At 53.9% G+C, this 22,049-nt stretch overlaps 2 protein-coding genes across 2 annotated transcripts; both read right to left on the bottom strand.

The window, feature by feature from the left end:
- Positions 1-1,404: 1,404 nt before the first annotated feature.
- Positions 1,405-17,519, bottom strand: CLEC20A (C-type lectin domain containing 20A). Its single transcript, XM_042924769.1, is given in 9 exon segments — positions 1,405-1,506; positions 3,340-3,425; positions 4,207-4,326; positions 9,020-9,112; positions 10,223-10,273; positions 10,276-10,587; positions 12,468-12,533; positions 14,086-14,451; positions 17,480-17,519. Coding segments are annotated over 9 exon segments (1,215 nt in total). The 3' UTR covers positions 1,405-1,425.
- Positions 17,520-18,523: 1,004 nt separating this feature from the next.
- LOC122211523 (60S ribosomal protein L29-like) lies at positions 18,524-21,658 on the bottom strand. Its single transcript, XM_042924770.1, has 2 exons — positions 21,125-21,658; positions 18,524-18,631 (listed from the first exon to the last, which is right to left on the bottom strand). The coding sequence occupies exons 1-2, from the start codon at positions 21,656-21,658 to the stop codon at positions 18,524-18,526; spliced, it is 642 nt and encodes a 213-aa protein (XP_042780704.1).
- Between the last annotated feature and the right edge of the window lie 391 nt (positions 21,659-22,049).

The following is a 22,049-nucleotide window of genomic DNA, read 5'->3' on the forward strand; positions in this document are numbered from 1 at the left end:
GATGCTCTCATACTTCACTAGGAAATGATTTGGTTTGGGACCTAGAGCCAGATTTATCTGTTGTTGTAGAAAGATTTCCACAGAAGCTGTGTTTTGGGGGCCTCCATCGTCTGTAGGAGGGAGTACAAAGGTTTATGTCTAAATATTGTACTTAGGTCACTTCTAAACTCCCAAGGGAAAATTCTGAATTCCCAGTTCACCAAAAGGTTAAGTGCTAATTGACTCAATGACCACCATCCTGCAGAAAAGTTTTCTGAGATAAATACTAAAGGTTGAGTTTTGACTGGTGCTTAGATATTTCCTAGTTGCATTAAAACTAACTCGAGCAGACGGCACAGCACACTGACCTGAATCACACCTGTGAGTTTTACCTTCTAAATTTGATTTTGTTCTTCATCTCCAGGGCCTTAATAAGAATGTGTTAATGCACATGACTATTTTACAATGATAGCTCTAAATAATTTATTTTTTATTTCAAGAAAGAGAAATACACCTTAGAAAAACAAAACCCAAGATTTTATTTTACTTTTAAAGCCATATTTTTGTGCCGGTAGCACTTAGATTATTCCATACGTGAGATCCATATCTGCATTTCATTACCTGGGTTTGTTCTAAAGAAGATTTATTTTTGTTCTGTGAATAATTTTTGATGGTTCTTGTACATGTACAGATATAGATACGTTTGAGGTCTTTTATTGCTATTCCTACAAAGAATACAAATAAACTTTAACTTTAAACATTTCAGACTAAAGTTGCCACTGTATTTGACATGTTACCACCTTACTTCGAGCATGTATCTGGATGATTAGAACACCTGGCGAAAAACCAGAAAGGACGTGCTTACGGGAACATTCTTCTGAAGTTCTGTCTTAGCATTGAGGACAACGTGTTGGAGAACTTCCCACCGGACAGGCAAAGAGTGTTCGGATGGAGGAGGACAAACCCACCATTAATGTGTCGTATTGCAAGGATGCCCTCGGAGAGCTCCTCACTCCGGACAGCCTGAGGTCTCTGTAACAGCTCGGGTGGCTAGTGAGGAAAGTGCCCTCCGCTTCTCCGGAAGTGTGGCCTCCCTCAGCTTCTCAGCCACCACTGTCCTCTCTTTCTTCTCCAGGGAGATGAATGCGGTTTGTTTTAGGACTGGTGTTGTTTCATTGGGGTTTGGGTTCCTGTTTGGTTGTCATTCTCAAGGTTACTGTTCCCAGATGCCTCCATCTTCCTCTGCTTACCTCCTGCACCCTATAAAATCCAGGGATGCCAGTTTTTCCTCACAGGTGTAGCTCTGTAGTCACCTCTTCGTATATCCGGAGTTATTTCTGAGCGCCTGGAACAAACGTGTGTTCTCATCTGCTAGCATCATAGACCAAAAGTCACTCAAAATCCAGACAAGATGGTGTGAGAAGGCTCCGGGTCTGCCGACATGGGCTATTTTTTGTTCACTTCAAAGCCAACCCATTTCAGTCTGAATTGCTCGTGACCTAACGTAAGCTTTAAGACTTCTCGGATCTGAAACAGCAAACAGAGAGAAACTGCCGTTGCTGTCTTGTGACCTCCCGGCCTAAACTGCCCACCGCTATGCCCTTTGTGACCAGCCATACCCTTTCTTTTTCTTACCTACGCCCCCCGCCCCCAACCAGTCTCTGTGAAGGATGGCACCTACCCCAACGGGAAAGTACATGAATCAATTGTGTTAGGACACGAGGACCACCGCCTCCACCACCACTGCCCACCCCCTCCAAGGGCGGGGGGGGGTCCGGAGAGTCTGATGACAAACGGGGCTGAAACAAATGACCTACCGGTGCTTCTCAGTCCCATTTATCAGAATCACTACTGAACTTTGAAATCAGAAAAGATGCCTCTTGAGCTCCACCACCGACCGGGTCACTGATCTCTCTAGGGACTGGGGTTGGGCTTCCCCGCCCGCTTCCCCAGGCGTTAACTTCAGCTGGGGTTAACAACCACTAGTGCATATTGAGCCCTGAGCACTGGGTGCGTCTGTTACAATGTCTCTCTGTCCCTGTCCCTGGAATGGGGACAAGCTGGCTGCAGGTGTGTTTCCTTGCCTTCTGTTTGCAATTTAAAATGCGGCTAAAACTAATGCTATATACTCTACCTTCCGACACACACATGGTTGCCACCATTTCCACCCTTTAAAGCTGTGAGGCAGAAATTGTCCCCATTAATAGGGAACAGATACATTCCAACAGAGGTGGCCAGAAGGCGGAATTCTCCGTTTTGACCCCAATTTTCCCATTATTGGCTTTACTTTTGCAGAGAAGGAAGATGGTTTTCGGTTTGGTTCCCTCCCACACCCCAAAAAAAAAAAAGAGTCCTTGACTTTTGGAAACCCAGTACTCGTCACTGCGGTCTTACTGAACTTCTAAAATAACGATCCGATGTCCAATTGCAACATTTCCATCATTTGCACCTGTTCCTCTTTCAACAGCGAAATGCACGGAGGGCTCGCTCGTTCCTCCCCAGGGCCCCGGACGGGCCTGTGCACGCGCGCATGCACGTACGCACGCACGCGCACACCACCGTTCTTTCTAGAAACGAGTTTGTGAGGTTTTAGAATGAGTTGCCAGGTGCTATTTCTTTGGCCTGTGAGTAAATTGCAGTGAGCTACCAGATAAATGCCAGTCTCATTTCTTGTAACATCAGGATTTGGTTAGGTGACCTGTAAGGAACTCTCTAACTCTGACATCTTAACGATCATTCTCTGGTATAATTGAAAAACGTGTTTCAAGCTTTTGCTGCAGTATTTAGGAACACTTCTTCCTCTTCACAATGTCCCATCTCATAATACTTTAAAAGAACAGAGGACTGGGCAGGGTGGGGAGCCTGGAACAAATATATATTCGGATGAGCAACAGTGATGCTGGTAATAATAGCTAATGTTTGTGTTTATTGAGCACTTACTATGTGCTAATTTGCTAAGCACTTTATCTGGAATATTTCACTGAATACCAACCATATGAATTAGGTTTCGTTGGCCCTAATTCGTGAGAAAACTGATATTCAGAAAGATTAAATTACTTGCCCCAGGTCACACGACTAACAAGTAGAAAGCCAGACCCCAATACAGGTCCTTCTGATTACGCTGTCTTCGTTTAAAACAAACAAACAAACAGCTCAAGAAACATGTTACGGAGAGAAGAAAAAGATCTGAAAAAGTCTCAGCACAGGCACCAACCTGTCACCATGAGCCAGCATGGGAACAGCAGTGGGAACAGAGGAGCTAATGTTTCCAAGCTTTTTCTCCAGGTTTATTGGTTTTGACAGTGTCGCCTTGCATTGTCAAGCCATCTGACCAAAAGCAGGGGTGGTCTGAAGTCTCACCTCACTCAAAAATTGGTCTTTCACATCTTCTGGGTCCAGGAGAGCTGGGATGGTAAAATCTGCTTTCAGGATTCCAAAGACCTGCCCTGAAAAAGAAAGGGCTGCCTGGTTCAGAGAAAATTAGCCTATTGTCGTCAGACGCTTGAAGTTCTCAACAGGACTGCCCACTGGACACCACAGATGCTGCACAGAGATTTAGGATTTCAAAAAGGAAGAGGAAAGAAACTGCTGGGCTGGAGGATGCTCAGCCACAATTAGGACCAACCAGCCAGTGGCCGCGGCCAGGCAGTCCTCCCCTTCTCTGTCTCTCCTGTATTTCTCCCCTTCCTTTTAACAAATCCATTAAGCAGATACTCCGCACCGCGCTGGAAATACTCACCTATCCCTGGGCCCACATTTTAAAGGCCAACGCTACCCCGGAAAGCTCTAAGTAGGTTCTCTGAGCCGATAAACACGCTCAGCCTTGGGCCACGAGCCGCTGTCATCTTCCCGGGAACTACATGCTGCCTCGTGACAGGGCTACCCTGTATCTGTAGAGCATTTTATAGTTTATGACGCACCACTGCATAATTACCTCATCGTTGGCTCGCAACAACCCCGTGATGGAGGCAGGGTAGTTTTTACTGCACCTCTTCTGCAGCTGAGGAAGAGGAGGTTCTGAAGGGAGGATACTTGCTCCCCGAACTTTAACAGTAGTCAGGTCGCTAACTCCAGGCTCCTCGCCCTTGTTCCTTTTGTTCCGGTTCCCTTCCCTGCACTTGATGCTGTCTCACAAAAAGGTCTCGGGTGCCCTGTGCTAAGGAGCGGCCGTCCGGATTTAACTGCTCCGCTGTTCAGAGCGGGTCCTTGGTGACCAGAGGCAGTTACCTGATGCTGGCGCTGGAGTTTTGCCTTTAGACTCTGGGTGTTCGGGTGAGCTCACGCGTTGGGCCTGAGTGGCGGCGGCTGTCTCTCTCATAGCACTGCCACTTCCTTCAGTGGTCACAGCTATAGGAGGGGGAAATAAAGGAGCCATTGCAAATACGGCCGGGAGCAGGGTGGTCTGAGATTGGTGGCTGCCCCTGAGCTAGAAGACGGGCACGGAGAGCCACCGACCGCTCTGCACACAGCCGCTGCAGAGACCGACCGTCCGGGCCAGATCTTGACCCTCCCCCACAGGCTCACACACCCAGCCCCTCGGTTGTTACGCCATCGTCCCCCAGAGAGCGTCCCTGACAGCAGGACTTGTGGGGCCTGGGCAGTATTACGAGAACTCTTCCTAGGGGCAGATGTTTTCTTTCACACCCCAGGGGCCCGATGCCCTCATGGCTCTGCCGGCTTCCCGGAGCCCCCACCGTTGGCAGTCAGGGACCCCTAACGTCGCCATCAAGAAGCAGCACTTCAGACTCAAGGTATTCCAAAACCAAGCTCAGCCTCCCCCCAACAACCTCCTCTCCCCTATGTGGCTGCCCGTCTCCTGAGGCCCAGAGACCCCAGGGTCCTCAGCTGCTCTCTCCCTCTCCTGTCCAGTCACCAAACCCCTGTCGGTGCCTTGCAAAGGTCTTTTTTGTTTTTTTTCCCAAATATGGAACGATCATATTGTTTTTGTGGTATATTATTGTAAAATATTTAAACAAAAGTATCCCCTCCCCTGACCCAGGGGCAACCACTGTTAACAGTTTGCTATAGAATATTCTTCACACACTTGGGTTTTATAATTTGAATGCATAAAGATCTACCTTACTCTCTTTAAACGCTGCATAGTATTTCATCGAATGTACCATAACTTACTTAACCCATCTGCTTTCAATGGACATTAGATTGCCTCCGACTTCTCACTGTAATAATGCTGCAATAAAAGAGCCCTGTGTGGAGGACGCATATGTAAGTGTGCACCTCGTACTATTATTTCTTAATTCCCCAAAACAGGGCTTCTGTCTGAGAGGGTGTTTCCATCTCAGAACAGACACGCCGCCAGAAGGGCCGCTCCAGTCTGCTCTCCCATCCAGTGCCTAGGATCGCTGATTTTTCCACTTTCTCATCAACACGTTCACCCCTTCCAATCTTTGCCCGGCTGGTAAGTAAAAAAGTCGTTTTAAAAATTCATCTCGCTTTTAGTTTGGATTTCTGTGATTCAGTGAACAAAGCTGAGCTTTTTTTAAAAATGTGTTTGCATCTGTATTTCTTCAGTTAACGTCACTTGCAAACAGCCTAAAACCAATTCCCTCCCGCCCCTCCTCACGCTGCTGGCCCCACACGTGCCCTTCCTGCCCCTCCTCTCCTGGTCGGCCTCCTGTCCAAATGCCCGCTTCTTTCCCCGCCCGAAGCACTGCACATTCCTCTGGTGAAATGAATCACTTTGTACAATCCAGACACACAGAATGGGAGAAACACGCATAGTCTCATCACCCGACTGTAACCACTGTCAACATTTCTACACATTTCCGTCCAGTCTTTTTTTGCTAAGCACAGGTGGGGGTTTCCCTTCCGTGTGCCGTTGAGTGCACTACATGTATAATGTTGAACCGCGCTTTGCCCCTTTAACGCCCTGTCACGACAAGCATTGTCCCCTGTCATTATAGCCACCTTGCTTCTATCAACTACGGCTCTGAGCGTTTTGCTCGCTTGCTGAAAACCTCCGATGCCTCCACCTGCCGCAAGGTCAAGTCCTTCAGAATTTGTCCCTCTTTCCCTCTTCCTTTGTCACTCCCTCCCCAAATACGTGACCTACACTCTGGTCACATCAGACTGCTTTCATTCCCAAACCACACGTTTTCACACCTACTCGTTTTTGCTGTGCTGTTCCCTCTGCCAGGAAGAATGTTCTAGTGTTTGCTGCCTAAAATCCTCCATGAACTTTTTGTCCAATTACCGCCACCTTTCCAGGCAAAATGAATGAGTCACTTTCCTGCCAAGGCCCTCAGGTCACACTTCTGGCTCAGCACTTATCAGACTGTTGTCTCTATTAGTCCCTATTAGACTAAGCTCTTTTAAAAACAGGAAACAGGTCCTGCTTTCCTTGGTATCCTCAGTTCAATGCCTTGTTCAAAACCAGCACTCAGGAAGTGACTGTTGAATTCAATCATCCACCAACGTGTAAATCACTGTTCAAGGCCTGGGAAAGATACAAAGAGGCACAAGACAGCCCCTGCCCTGTGAGATTCCACAATCTCAATAATTCATAATCTGATCATTCATAATCATTTATAATTAATAAAATGAGAACGAGGCCAGCCCCGTCTGTCGAGTAAGGACAGAGGCGGGAGATGGAATGAATCACTAAACATTTCACTAGTGAATTGAGATTAGAGTAGTATAACTGCCATTTATTGAGCATCTGTCAGATGCCAGGCACTGGACCATAGCTCATGACACTGGTATTTTTCTTGACTTCAAAGATGAGAAAAAATGAAGTTCTGAGAAGTTAGGAAACTTGCCTAAGGCCACACTGTCAGTAGTAGGGTCAACATTCCAACCCTTGGCTATCAGACTCCTACAGCCCAAATAGCCTGTTTCTCCCCTGGATTCGCGCCCCCCCCCCCCTTAAATTATTACCCAGTGAGGCTGAGCAGGTGCCCTGGCTCTGGCTGCACCCGTAGAGTGGACAGGAATGCAGCCAGGGCAGGGAGACTGTGGCCCAGCACACGACCCCGCCCTCAACCTCCTGGCCTGCAGCCTGGGCATGGGGCCTCAGGCTCTGTCACCGCAGAGGAGCAGCCGGGCGCCAGGGCCTGGCTGGTGTGGCGTCCCCAACCCGCGGCGACTCGGGCGGGCACCTGTTTCACTTAGCCGTCTCCCAGGCGTTCCCCCCGCGTGCGGCCGGCTGGGGCTGCCCGCTCCGGGAGCGCGGTGAGCGGAACGTCCCCAGGCGCTCTCTTCTGTCCCCGGGAAGCTCCCTGGAAGCCGGGAGCCGCTGTCTGGGGCCGACCTGGGGGAACGGAGGGTGGAGCCGGGCACGGGGACCGCTGCTGCCTCCCGCGGAGTCGCGGACTTGCCTTCGGTAACGGGGACCTCCGGGGACGCGTGGACGGTGGCAGGGCTCGAAGTGGCGGCCAGAGCGGGCCCGGCTCCCCGCCCCCCCCCCTCCCCGGGGGGGATAGACAGCGTCCCCGGAGGGCGAGCCGCGCTCGGCGGGGAGGCCCGGGCCGTGGGGCCAAGGTCGCGCTCTGGACAGTTACCAGCAGGGGCCCGGCCCCTTCCTCGCGGGGTAAGGAGTCCCCGGGGCGCGCAGGCTGGGCCGGAGGCCGCGGGGCAGTCGTCCCCCTGGCTGGGGAGCCGCGGGGCTCTCAGGAGCGGGACGCGCGGGGGGCGCACTCGGCAGGCCCGGGGCTGACTCGCTGCGGGAGCCGCTCCGGGCGCTGGTCCCGGCGGCAGGAGAGAAGGCTCGCGAGGGGCGCCCCGCGCCCGGGATCCCCACCAGGCCCGAGCCGTGGGACAAGGACCCCGACGGGTGGCGTCCAGCGGCCGAGGCGGGGCGCACGGGGCGCGCGGCTCCCGGGGCCCTGCGGCGGCCCTGCGGTTCTTCCACGCCTGAACCTGCGCTCCCAGTGCCGACCGGGCTGCGCCCGGCCTGGGGCGGCCAGACAGGGGCCAGGTTAGACCTCACGTGGGAAGCAGAGGACAGGATGGTACCCAGTTTCTCTACCGAATCTGACCACAGGCCCAGGCCCTGGCGCTGTTGCCGTCAGGATGAGGGCCAGGTTCCTTCGCAGCTCACAGGGAGTTCTCCTTGTAGGATCAGGGTGTCCCCGCTCAGCGCTAAGCACCGCACCCCACCTGCAGCTCCTACCTGCACTCCCCCCGCTCCCTTTTGCAAGCTAATTCCTTCTCGTGGTCCAAAACACAAACAGAATCACTTCCTCCAGAAAATCCAGATGATTACAGGGACTGAGACACTCCCCTCCTATGTCCCCATTATGCCTGTGCCTATACACACAACACCAACTATCAACACCTTGGGATCCTTGAGAGCGGCCCCTGATTTTTCTTTGTGTCCCCAGAATAAATAAAGCTCTGTGCAACTATCAGCAAGTTCCCTAACTGTGTCCTCAGAAAAGGCAAGAATACCTTTGTCAGATATAGGAATCTGCAACAAAGCCAGGAGAACCGTGATTCTGCCCTCAACTACCCTACTTAGCTTCAGAACTCTTGGAAAGCAAAATCAGGTAATAGCTATGAAGATGTTTCAGGAATTTAAAAATGCTGTAGGAGGGCAATCACTGTGTTTCCCAACATGTCCCCACACATAGTCCCAACAACTCATCTGGAATCTTTTCTCCACCCAGAGGAGCCCAGAATCACAATGGATTCGACAGGCACCTCTCTTGTGGTTCCCCCTCTGGATGCTAAACCTCAAAGGCCTCTCTGATGACTTCTCAGGAGCACTGCCCAGAGTCTTCCCCTCCGTCTCCCAGGCTGGCCCTCATCACCTCACTGGGGGTGCACACAGCTTCTCCTGAGCCTCCCACCCTGGAACTGCAAGTTAGTGGCCCAGGTCAAAGGGGGAGGTTGATGGCAACTGAGTCCCCCTTCTCCAACCCCAGCTGGCCCTGCAGGGGATGGGGGTGGGCTGGAAAATCCTCTTCTGGGCAGATCCCACGGGGCATGCAGGTGACCTCTCCAGCTCTCAGACCCCGAGACCTTGGGACCCAGCCAAGGACAGGTCCAAAGCACCCACACAGAACCGAAAACAGGCACGTACTTGGCCTGCGCATTGTCTCCACGGCCACTTCTGAGGAGGGAGCGTGAAAGGATGGCTGGAGAGCTGTGGGCTCCCGGTGCCCAACGGAAGGGTCTGTGAGTAAGGAAGGAGAGTGGTGAGGACAGGGCCGACCTGGCACAGAGCGCCCCCAGGTCTGCCTCCCCTAAGGCCTGCCGGCAGCCCCACCAGCTGCCCATCTCAGCCAGCTCAGTGTGCATGCGTGCATGTGCGTGTGCCGGCTGCGGGCGGGGGCTCGCCGGGTCTTTAATCCTCAGAGGAGCCCTGCAAGGGAGGGACCATCATTCTTCCTTGGTAGATAAGGATCCCCATTCTCATCAAATCCAAACCACCAAAAGAAACAGCCAAGAACAGGCAGATCACAGAAAGTGGATTAGCGGCTGTCAGGGCTGAGGGTAAGGGAGATTGGGGAGTGACTGCTCGAGGACAAGGAGTTCCTTTCGCGGTGACAAAATGTCCTAAAATTAGTGGTGACGCTTGGACACCCCTGTGACTACTAATAGCCACTGAGTTAGACACTTAAGAAGGGTGATTCTTAAGGTATGTGGACTATATGCCGTAAAGCTGTTACAAAAAGTAAAGAAGACTGGAAAGGAAGAAGGGAGGGGAGAGAGAGGGAAGAAGGCAGGAAAGAAAGAAAAAAAAAAAGAGAAGAAAAGGATAAGGCAGGACGCACCTGTTGCTGAGGACACACTCTACACAAGATCCAGAACAGCCAGGCAGGCCTCTGGTTCACGTGCACTTAGAGTTCAACAACACTGACAACCGCTAACATCTGCTGGGCGCCTACTCTGTGCCAGGGTCTCTGCTAGGTTTGTTCTATACATTCTCATTCAGTCTCCGAAGCCATTTGTTAAATATATTTTCCAGGAGAGGAAAAGGAGGCTCAGAGATGCCACGCGCCTCATTTCTAGCAAATGGTAAAGCCCGTGTGAGATTCCCAAGTCCATGCTTTGAACCTCTGCATTGCCCAAAAACTAATCACCGTTGCTAACTGCTAATGCCCTGAGGCTCGATGGGCTCCACTCCTTCTTTCAGGCTCCCTCAGAAGCTCCTCTTACCCTCAGGGTCTAGAGGTTCTTCCTTGGGTCCAACCTCAGCGTCTCCTGCTGCTCAATAAACCCATGTCCCATCCCGTTCTATCCTCGGTAAGCCCAGGGCCCGTGGGGACAGACTGTCACACACCATAGAAGCAGATGAAGGGTCTCAGGGAAGAGCAGGCCAACGAATACACTCGGGGGAGTAGCGCGCGTAGGTGCGGAGCCCCGCACACAGTCCCGTCCCCAGCTCGGGCACTTGAAGCCAGGTGGGGATGCTGGCACCCAGGTTGCTCGACCAGCTCAGAGACCCAGAGGTCGCGTTGAAGTAGAGGCCGATCCAGGCCTCGGTCTCACTCGTGATGGACTTCAAGGCCTCCTTGCCCGCCTCGTCGGTCACCATCTGCAGGTCGGCCAGGTCCGTGTGGTGGCTGTGGCAATACCGCAGGGCCTCCGGCCAGGTCATTTCTTGGTCGAATCGCATGAAGGTCTGTCGGCCAATCTGGACCACAGCTGGGGGCAAAAAACAGGGAGACCGCAGGCCTGAGGTCCTGGATCTCTGACAGACCAAGCCTCACTGCTCCCCTGGGACAGAGCTCGGGTCTGACTCGGGCCTTTGTCCCAGTCCCTGGGTGTTGGATTTGAGGAAACCCACCATTTTATAGGCAGACTAAACACCACATTGGGAGAATGGATGGGCTACCATGGCAGCAGCAGAGAGAATGCAAATTAGGAAAGGTGGGTATGAAGAGCCCTGCTGGTGGCTAAAGTCCTTACAAGCTAAGTCTGAGTTTCCATTTCTTCATCTGCGCAATGGGGATAATAGCACCTAGACTAATTTAAAGGCCTAAATGAAACCATGTATGCAACTGGTTTCGCACCGTGCGTGCAAATAATTAGCACTTGATTAAAAGGTAGTGACCCTTTATGGGGAGGGGAGGAGGAAAATGGGACAATCCTACTTTAGAGGCAGCCTCATCTGTGATTTCCAGCAGCTCTAACTATGGCGCTGGCTCTCAGGAGGCTCCAGGGCTAAGGCAGGAGAGAGAGAGGGGGTGATATCCATCATATCTGGAGAGCCAGGGAAAAGACAGAGCGTGCCCATCCCAGTGGGCCCGACTTCCAGCGGGGCTCAGACAGCCCGGGATGCCGGCCTCCCATAGCCCGCACCCTCCCTCCCCCGTCTCTGCGGGAGGCTGGCCTGGGCCAACCCCCCACGACCGCCCCTTGCCAGGCCTGTCTCATCTGTAACACACAAGCCCACGCATCTGATTCTAAACAGTGGGAGCCGGGAAAGGATGTGGTGCCAGATCCTGAGGGACTGATTCCAGAGACCCGATGAAGGAAACACCTCTATTTGCAGAACAGAGAGCCACATCCTCAGATTCAAACAGGGCCTCCCAAACTCTGACACATCCTGGTTCACCTAAGCCCGGCAAGATTTGCCTGATGTTTCCCTCATTTTCCCTATCTAAACTGATTTTTTAAAGCTATCCTCTATGCAGCGAGGACTCCCCAGCCCCGAGCTATGCATGTGGCAGACGTCATCTTTTTAAATCCTCATAATAATCCTGAGAGGTAGATGCTATCAACCTCATCATACAGGTGGGAAAGCGGGGGCCCGTGTTGGTGATGATGTGCCCAAACTCATGCCGTATTAAATGGCAAGATGAGATTCAGACGAGGTCCACCTTGGACGCCCGGCCATCTTCACTCTACAGCTCCGTATTTTGTAGCGTGCGGAAAACCGGCTCTATAAAGCAGAGGGAGTGGGGAGTGCATTCCCTTTGTCATGGATTCTTTATACCCGATGTGAAGAAAGTTTAAAGAAATATACAGCAGGGGGCACCTGGGTGGCTCTGTTGGTTAAGCATCCGACTCTTAGTTTCAGCTCAGGTCGTGATCTCGAGTTTCATGAGTTCCAGCCCTGCGTCGGGCTCTGACGGTGTGGAACCTGCTTGGGATTCTCTCTCTCCCCCCCCCCCCCTCTCTCTCTGCCCCTCCCCTGCTCGCTCTCTCTGTCTCTCTCAAAATCAATCAATAAACTTAAAAAACAATTAAAAACAGAAGATTCCAGGGCAGGAATATCAGAAGGGAAGTCCCCCTCACCCACCACGGAAGCGGGGGCCTCACCAGAGCTGGGATGCAGCCTGGGCCATTAACGGCCCCTCTCTGGTTGGAGACCTTGAGCAAGTCACTTCCCTGTCTGGGTTCCTCTGAATAATAAAACTGGACTGATTCTCTCCATGGGGTTCAGCCCGGGGACAGCAAAGCCAGAGGATCCCTCAGCCAGGCCAAGGGTAGGGAGGAGCAGAGGGAACACAGGTGGCATGACCCTGCCCGCCAGCCCAGGTGGACAAGTCAGAGGGCAGGCAGAGCTCCCAGGTGCGTACCTGGCTTTGGAGAGGTGGTTGGGCTGAGAGCGGGCTCTGTGGGGGTGCGGTGCCCCACAGCAGGGTCTGGAAAACAGAAACAGAGCACGCGTCACGGGGAGGGAACCTCTGCAGGCACCGGGAACCAAGCGGAAGCCAGGAGATGCCTTGGGCTCCAGGGTAAACAGCTTTCTCCATCCCTGTGACATTTATTCAAGAAATATATACAGGGCGAGAAATATATACAGGACGAGAAATATATACAGGACGAGAAAGAGGGAGATTGAGAGACAGAGAAAGCCCCTGTTTTGTGGCAGACACTGTTCTAGGCCCGGGGAAAATAGCAGAAATTAGACAAACAGGACCCTGGCTTTTGAAGAGAATATGAAGGAGCCAGCCTTGCAAAGTGGTAGAAGGAGATCCCCAGGCAGAGCAAAGGCCAAGCCCCTAAGTGGGAAAGGGCAGCGTGTGTCTGAGGAGCAGAGCGCCAGTGTGGCCAGGGGCAGGGAGAGGAGATGAGGCCAAAAAGGTCAGGCAGGGCCTGGTCGGCCTCAAAAGGGACGTGACCCTAAGTGCTAAGCCACCTATTGAATGTGTTGGAGCAGAGTGACCTGGTTTGTATTTTTAAGAGCTCATTCTGTGTTGAGAACTGACTGTGGGGGCAGGGCAGACCCTCCCCCCCCCCCCCCAAAGACCAGGGCGGTGGACTTGTGGAGTCAGGACCTGCCTCAGTGGAGCCCAAGGACACCAGAGGGAGGAGGGGAGAGCCTGCGCCCAGGGCCCTTTCTTTGAGGGGCTCCCACCCCTGCACATCCAGCACTCCTGACCGTCTCTACTGGCTTGGGAATCTGAAGGTCAAGCCTCGCCCCCGTGGGCTGTATTTCAAGGCCCCATGACAGGCGCGGCGTCGCGGAAAACAGGGGAGGTGTCCGGCTGTGCTCCGTGCCCCTGTTTGAGGGGTTTGGGTGACACAGAGTTGGGCTGGGCTTCGGCTGACACAGAAAAGCAGAAGTTGGCGCTTTTGACCAGAAAAGTGCCCTCTGGTCTGTAACTATCCCCCTGTGTGATCCCCCCGGGACGGTGGCATGGGCAGAGAGGGACCAGCAGGGGCAGGATGGGGCCAAGATGGGGTCAGGACGGGGCCCTTGAGCACCGCCGATTTCCTGCAGGGATGTCCGAAGGGGTTGGTTCCCATCCACTACTCTCCCTTGCCACCATGAGAGGTAAAACCGGACCTGTGCTCTGTGGGAAGAGCAACGCTGAATTCCGCTGCCTTTGCTGCGTAGATGCAAGCGGATCCCCCACCCGCTTTTCCTTTTTCCTCCCTTTCTTTTTCCTCTTCTCCCAAATCCCTAACCGGCAGGAGGGGACAGCCCAGATTCTACCTTCTCTCCACGCTGATTGGCACTTGTTTCTCTGACGGAGTCGGAGGAATGAGGGACAGAGGAGATAGAAACCAAGGCTGCAGAGACGCGTGTAGCAGCGGGGTGAAGAGAACAGCGGGTCGTCCTCGTCCTGGGAAGGACGTGAGAGGGCCCGCCCCCCACCCCACCCCCCACCCCACCCCCCACCTGCTCGGGAGAAGCCACCCCGGAGGAAGAGCGGGCGCAGGACCGGACTCGAACACACGAACACACACCGTAGTAGCAGATGAAGGGCTTCTGCGCCGTGCACGAGGCGGCCCCGAGGTTGGGGAAGACGGATACGGAGTACAGAGTGGCGCAGACGCCCTCGGCGAACACCGGCAGCGAGCTCCACACGGGCGCCGCGAAGGTGGAGCCGCTGGACCAGCTCAGGCCGCGCACGCGCACGTCGAAGAAGAGGCCGATCCACGCCTCGGTGCTGCTCGTGAGGGAGTAGAGGGAGCTTATGCTGCTCACGCTGTTCATGCTCTGCAGGTCGGCCAGGTCCGTGTGGTGCCGCCGGCAGTACCGCAGGGCCTCAGACCAGCTCAGCGTCGCCTCCACCCTCGAGAACGTCTTGCCACTGTTCAGCAGCCGCAGGGCTGAGACAGGAGAGGCCGTTGGCGCATGGCTGCCCCCAACCCACCCCTGGTCCCCAAAGAGCTTCCGGCCTCAACACAGGGAGCCTCCCAGGCCTCTCTTTTCCCCTGCTCCACCCCTTACCGCGGGCTCTCCCCTCGCACACAGCTGTGCCTCTGGGCCTTTGCACAAGCTGCGCTCTGGGCCTGGAGGGACTGGCCACTCCCCACCCCCTGCTCCCCCCAGTCCCTCGTCCTCCAGGGTCCTTCTCTCCCCACTTGCCTTTGCCCAACTAACTGCTCAGCCCTCTGCCCCATCCTCTACACCCTTCCCATTTGCTCAGTGCCCCTTTGTTAGTGCTTAGTAACAATATCCCGTGTTGACTGAGCCCTCACGGCTCGGTGTGCCTGCAGCTCATGGAATCTTTCCAGTAACTCCCCAGGAGGGACATCACCATGCCTGTTTTGCAAATGAGGAAACCCAGTCCCAGAGAGTTAAGGGACTTGACCAAGGCCACCCAGCGGGAAGGGACAGAGCCAGGACACAAGGACCATGGGAGGAGTTTCCAGGGCCAGGCCCTGAATCATAGCAGGGGACCACCCTGTTGTAGGCAGGGCTCAGAACAAGGGCTGCACATGAAAACCACCTGGGGAGTTTTCCGAATACACTGATGTGCAGGCCCACCCCGCAGCAAGGATCTGCATTTGATGGGCTGGCATCAGAATTTTGTAAAACCCCCAGGGAAAGGACCTTTTTGTTTGTCTCCACCACCAGGTGCAAGCAACTTGGGAGCAAAGAATGAGCTTTATTCATTCATCCTTATATCCCCAGTGTCCAGCACATCAGAAGGAAATGAATGGAGGAAGGAAGGAAGGAAGGAAGGAAGGAAGGAAGGAAGGGAAAGGGGGGAAGAAACAAGAAAGGAAGGGAGGGAGGAAGGAGGGAGAAAGGAAGGAAGAGAGGGAGGGAGGGAGGAAAAGATGAAGGGAGGGGGGAAGAAGGAACAGAGGGAGGAAGGAAGAGAGGGAAAGGGAGGGAGGGAGGAAGAGAGGAAGGAAGGAAGGAAGGAAGGAAGGAAGGAAGGAAGGAAGGAAGGAAGGGAAAGGGGGGAAGAAACAAGGAAGGAAGGAAGGGAAAGGGGGGAAGGAAGGAAGAGAGGGAGGGAGGGAGGAAGGAAGGAAAAGATGAAGGGAGGGGGAGGAAGGAAGAGAGGAAGGAAGGGAGGAAGGAAGGGAGGGAGGGAGAGGAGGGAAGAAATGAAGGAAGGAAGGAAGGAAGGAAGGAAGGAAGGAAGGAAGGAAGGAAGGAACTAATGAGCAGATCACACATCTCCCAAGAGCCAACCCGAAGACCCGAGATCTCAATGTTGGCTTCCTTCCTTCCTGACTCCGTGCCCTTGTGGGGTCCTCACAAACAGCTGGTCAAGGGCTACTCTGCCCCGTGAGGCCCTGCAGGGGTGGAGGGGGATAAAGGGTCTGGTGCCAGGATGGTGGGGGCGGGGGGGTGGTCCTAGGCCTTAAGGGATCGGCCTCACGCCAGATGCCCTAGGAGAGGACAATAAGACTGAAGAACTGGGCGCACACAGTGGCCGGAATGTGTACAATCAGGAGGACAGGGAGAGGGCTGATGAGGCTCTTGCCAAACAGGGCGAAGCTTGTCACACCCACCAGAGTCCAAGATGCTGCCTGTCGCTGAGAAAAGCTGGAGGATCCCTGCATCAGAGAAGGGGAAAAGGAAAAAAAAAATCACTCTTATGATGTGTGATTCACTTTGATATTTTTTACTCTATTCTGTTTAATTTTTTTAAGTCACTGGCTGTGGCCCACTGAATTGCTTTCGCACCCAGTGGCTCACAACTCGCAGTTTGAGGAACCCTGGCTGTAAACACTGTGTCCTGACGCGTCCCCGACTCCAGCCTCTGGTGCTGGGCTCCCTGTTTGTGTCCCACTGTGCGTCAGTCACACATATAGGTCCACCCTACCTGTGGGCTCTGTCCTGGGCCTCCCAGCTCATCGAATGGCACCACTCACACCAGCATCTCCAGTCCCAGCCCAGGGGTCATCGCCGGTCCGTCCCTGTCTCTCATTCTTGGCATCCAATTGCATTGCAAATCCTGTCATTCCTCAGATCTGGAACTTTCTTGAACTTTCCGGGTCTTTCCACACCCACTGCCACCCTGGCCCAAGCCACCATTTTCCCTCTGCAGCTGACAGCACTGGCCCCAGAGGGTCCCTCTGCTTCTACTCCCTAACCCCACCCCATCACAAGGGGACCCCCGCTCCTCATGTCCTGGGGACTCCCACCGGTGACCACGGCTCCTTACCACACCCCGCGAACCCTGGAGTCCTGGGCCTACTTTTCTCGAGGCCACCACAGCCTCCTGCGTGTGTTCCTCATGCACACAGGCTCTTCCCTGTGCCCCGGCTCCCTTTCCTGCCTTTATTCTTTGCAGTATTTCATTTACTCCTTAGGCCCAGCCCAAATCTCCCTGTTCAGGGAAACCTTGCCACCCACGTGATCTGAAGAATCCCCTGCCTTGCCGATCGCTCCCTGTGACTCTTCCTTCTTGTCACCCCACTTCTCTCTTTCACTGCACTGGTCACATCGTCTAATAATCTTGTTTGCTATCTTCTTGCCAGATGTCTTTTCCCCCCATTACAACGTAAGCTCAGTGAGGTCAGGGACCACGTCTGACTGGCACTGACCAGGCACTTAGTAAATATTTACTGGTTGGATGCATAAGTGAAGAAATGAATGAGTGACATTATATGTAGGGCAGTGAACTCTAGTTCTGGGCCTGGGCCTAGGGTTTGCAGGGGGAAGGAGTGAGGGGACCCCAACCAGGGGCTGAGGCTGAGGCTTCCCTCACCACGCCTGAGCTGACAGCTGAAAAACATTCATTTTTTTTTCCACTTCGTCTCCCCTTCAACCTCAAACTCTGGGAACCTCAGGGGAAAGGTGCCCCTTCTTCCATCAGACCCCAGCCCTGGGCACGCACGGAGCCCGGCGCCCTCCTGCCTTTATCCCAGGGACAGGCGGGGGCGGCCTTACCTGCGACACAGAGGGACATGGGGAGCCCCCGGACGAGCATGGTGGCAGCACAGGGCGGGCGGTGGAGGGAAGAGTCCTCACCTCTGGCAGAGGCAGAGCCTGGTCTTCTGGGTTTTTATTCCTTGCTCTCCACTCTCCTCCTCTTCCTACCAAAATTGACAGATTTTACTAAACAAATACTCAGTGCCTACTGCGAGCCAGCCACTGTGTGGGGTGCTGGGATGCACCCAGAACTCAGCAGAAACTCTCCCTGTTCTGCACGTTTCAGGGAAGCAGCAGGGACCAGGTGGTCAAAGAGCAAAGAGAGGGGAGGGGGAGGAAGGGGAAAGGAGGGGAGGGCAGGGGAGGGGAGAAGGAACTAGAGTGTGTGGCCCAGCCTTTGCTGGACTATCCTCCCTGCTCACCCTCAGCAACCACAGCACCAGGGGGAGACTTCAGGATCCCCATTTTACAGGTAGGAAGGTTGTGGCTGGGAGAAGTGAAATAGCTTACTTAACTACATGGTGGGAAGTAGCAGGACAGCAGTTGAAGCTCAGGTCATGGGAAAGCATGGGGTGGAGGCGATGGACCCTCAGGAAGCCCTATTTCAGTGTCGTCAGAGCCCCCCCCAACCCCCGCCCACCCCCGGTCTAGGCTCTGGTTCCCTGAGGAAGCACAGACCAGAGCCCAAAGCACTGTTTCGGGGGAACCAAGAAGAGCCCTCTCTCTCTCTCTCTCTCCCCCCCCCCCCCAACATCCTGTTTATTGTCCAGAACTCTCTCCATTCCCTTAAGGACTAAGCTTTGGGAAACCAGAGTCTGGAAGTTTCTTTTCTGGGCTCTACCCCTTCACACCCTTCCCAGAGGGAAGGGCAAACAGCCCCTGTGACTGAAAGGGCAAAGGGAAAGAGGAAAAAAGGATTAATGCTTCAGCACTAATGTCCTGCCACAATATTCTCTTGTGCAGTGCCCGCCCCCGATGACTTCACCCCAGTGGCAGAACACATTTGCGCCAGGGCCCCTCAGGGCCGCTCTCCAGGGAGAAAAGAGAGCCTGGCAGTCCGGCCTAGACGGTGCCAATCCTCCCACTGGGCAGCTCGGCCATTCGCCCAGGTGCCCTCAGGTCTCCTGATGCAAGGGCCCAGCAAGGCACCCGGGGCTTCCCAGTGGGCACCTAGGGACACCCCCAGGAAGTACAGTGAGTATGGGGGGGCCTCTGCCGCCCTGGGGCCAGGCACAGCATCTCCCTGAGGCCGCCCCTGGCGCTCCGGGTCCAAATGCCATCTGCCTCTGTTTCCTCTGGTAAACCCAGAGCTCCCAGATGGCAGGAGCTGTGCCATAGTCACAAGGCGCTCATCCATCACAAGCACAGCAAAACCTCTCAATAGAGACGCAACGTTATGGTTTGTCTTAGGAGGATTTGCTGTTTGGTTTTTTTTTTCTTTTGGAGTCCCACGCCCACCCAGGACTCTGTCTGGTACACCAAGGTCCCGAATCCACGAACGAACGAGGAAGCTTCAGCCAGGCACCGCGGGCTGGTGATGACCGAGGGACGACAGCCCCGCTCCCCGGGTCATGAGCTTCACTGGGCTGTGACGGGACAAAAGGAACAGAGACATAGGGAGCATCAGGCTTCCTAAGCGCCCCAGGGACAAACAGTTGCAGGAAGCGATGGGGTTCATGAAATTCCCCATAGCTCCTTTCCCTACCCCCCAGAGTAGGAATGCATTTGCACCTGGATCCAACACACCCTTAGGTACAGGCTCATAACCTTCCCACAATCAATATACACCTTTTGTCTTTATTTTTTTAAAGTAGGCTGCATGCCCAGCGCAGAGCCCAACGCGGGGCTTGAATTCACGACTCTGAGATCAAGATTTGAGCTGAGATCAAGAGTCAGACGCTTAACCGACAGAGCCACCCAGGTGCCCCTCTTTTCTCCCAAACCAGCCAGATCTGTACCCCCGAAGTGGAAGCCGCATTGCCCACCCTTGCTTTACTACTCGGACAGGATCTCCGCACCCCGGAGAGCAGGCAGGTAGGTGTTCTCCTACCAAGTGAGCTGCTAATGGCTGTCTAGGGTCTTTGTTAGAGATGCACTTTGTGGCCACAGTGCCCCAGCCCAGCACAACTCAGGTGGTTTTCCCTAAGCCTTGAGTCCTGTCAGATAATAGAAAAATATGTAAAAAGAAAAAAAAATGTATATCGGTCTCTGCTGTTTCTTGGCACAAAGCTTCTAAACCCCTTATAATTTCCTGGTGACAGGGGTGACTTTTGTTCTAACAAGGTGACTCTGGGTGGGCTCCTGGATGGAATGGGAGTTGGTCATCAGAACGTCCGACCTATGATGAAAAGCTTGGAACTGTCAGCCCCGTGCCCTCTCCAGGGTTAATGACTGATCATGCCTACATAATCTAACTTCCATAAAGATCCCCAAAGTACGGGGATCCAAGAGCTCCGGGGTTGGTGAGTCGAGTGATGTACTTGGAGAAGACACAGAAGCTCCTGTGCATCTCTTCTAGCCTCTCTTCTATCCCGCTTTTACATCCTTTTGTAACAAACCAGCCAGCGATCTAGTAAGTAAACTCTTTCTCCCGGGGATCTAATAAGTAAACTGTTTCTTTCTAGGAGGCCCTCTAGCAAACTAACTGAGCCTGAAGGGCTCAGTTGTGGAGGGAGGTTGTGGAAACCTCCCTTCCATAGCCGGTTGGTCAGAAGTTCAGATAACAACCTGGACTCGTGGCTGGCGTCCAAAGCAGGGGCTGGGGGCATGGTCTTCTAGGATGGGGCCCTTAAGCATGAGATCCCACGCTGTCTGCAGGTGCACAGTGTCAGAGCTGAGTCGAATTGTAGGAGCCTCCCCTGCCCCTCCGCTGCCCGAGCTGGTGTCACAGAATTGCTCGTTGTGGGGACTCCCCCTGCCCAGAGGCCTTGTGAGTGTGGCCATGGCGTCAGAGTGAGGGAGACACACAGGAGGACTGGGGGTGGTTTTCCTGAACAATTCCTTACCAGCGTTGCTAATTCCTTGACAAGGAGGGTAATCGTGGCTCCCCTACGACGGTACTTTGAGGACTAAGTGAAATAATCTTCGTAGTGGGTTCAACACACTGCACAATCTCTCGTGAGCGATAAAGCCATGCCTCTTGACCGTCTCTGAGTCAGCCTAAGTGTCCTAAGGTCCACGCACGATAGAATGCACCCATCTGGAGACTACGGTTGGATGGGTTTGTGGCGCGTATACGCCAGTGGAACCGCTGCCACGTTTGGCCTCCGGAACGTCACCAACCCCCCAGAATGCTCCCTCCTGCCCCTTGCGGCAATCCCTGCCCCCTCCCCAGCTCCAGGCAGCCACCCATCTGCTTTCTGTCGCTATAGATTTGCTTCCTAGCATTTCGTTTGAATGGAATTTCACTCAGCACAGTGTCTGTCAGATTCAGCGAGTTGTCATGAGCGTCCGTTCCTCCCTCCTCTTTACGGCTGAGTGCTGTCCCGTGGCAGAAACATAGCACGATTTGTTTATTCCAGCGTGAGGTTATCATGCACAAGCCTCTGTGAACATTCGAGAACAAGTCTTCGTGTGGATATGTGTTCTCTTTTATTATTATTATTATTATTATTTGACAGCTCCTGCCACAGGCTTATCTGCACAAACAGCACAGGAGGGCACCAGCCCCATGCAGACAGACGCCCAGGGATCACACTTGGTCCTTCCATCCTCACTCTGGCAGACAGAAGCCTCTACACTGGAGACTTCGTGGCGGGCGGCGCCTATGGGAACCCGAGCCACAGCAGGAGCTGGAGCTGGGGTCACAGCTGCAGCCTGGGCCTCGGTTTGAGTCTCAGCCTCGGACTTTGGCCAGCAGAGCCTGAGACCCTTGGCCACGAGGGCGCGAGCATGTCTCCCGAGCTTGGGGTGAGCGGTGCAGGCAAGTTGATTGAATTTGTGGCTACCAGTCTTTGGGATGTTGGGCTTGACGAGGGCCTTGAAGGCCTCCACACGTGCACTCATGGTCTTGGCATTGTTGGCCTGCGTCTTCTTCGGGCGCTTCTTGCTGTGCTTCTCGGCAAAGCGCATGTTCTTCAGGAACTTGAGTTCTCTACCCCTAAGAGATTCATATTTTTGGGACTGGGGTTTCTTGGTGCCATTTCTGTGCCGTGTTTGCAACTGGTTGTGCGTGGCGTGGTTCTTGGACTTGGCCATGTCTACACCGAAGCCAGCGGCTCCCAAAGCACCTTGGACCAGAAGAGAAAGAGAAAGACTCGTTGTATGTTCCTACTCCCTCTAGGTGGGTGCCCAGGGGTGGGCCTGCTGGATGGCATGGTGAGATATGTTGAGTGGGTGCTATTAGGAAACTGCTAACTCTCTTCCAGGGTGCTTCTGTCATTTCCACACCTGCCACAGCACAGGAAACTTCCAGGTACTCTGCTACCGTGGCAACATGTAAATCAACTTAATTTTGACTCTGAGCTCTCACCCTGCCAGGTAAGGAAGAAGTTTAGCCTCATCTATTTTCAGGGCTGCTCCCACAACACACACACATGCATGCACACACACGCACACACACGCACGCACACACACACACACAGTGGGA

Source organism: Panthera leo, chromosome F3 (genome assembly GCF_018350215.1).
Source record: "Panthera leo isolate Ple1 chromosome F3, P.leo_Ple1_pat1.1, whole genome shotgun sequence".
NCBI lineage: Eukaryota > Metazoa > Chordata > Mammalia > Carnivora > Felidae > Panthera > Panthera leo.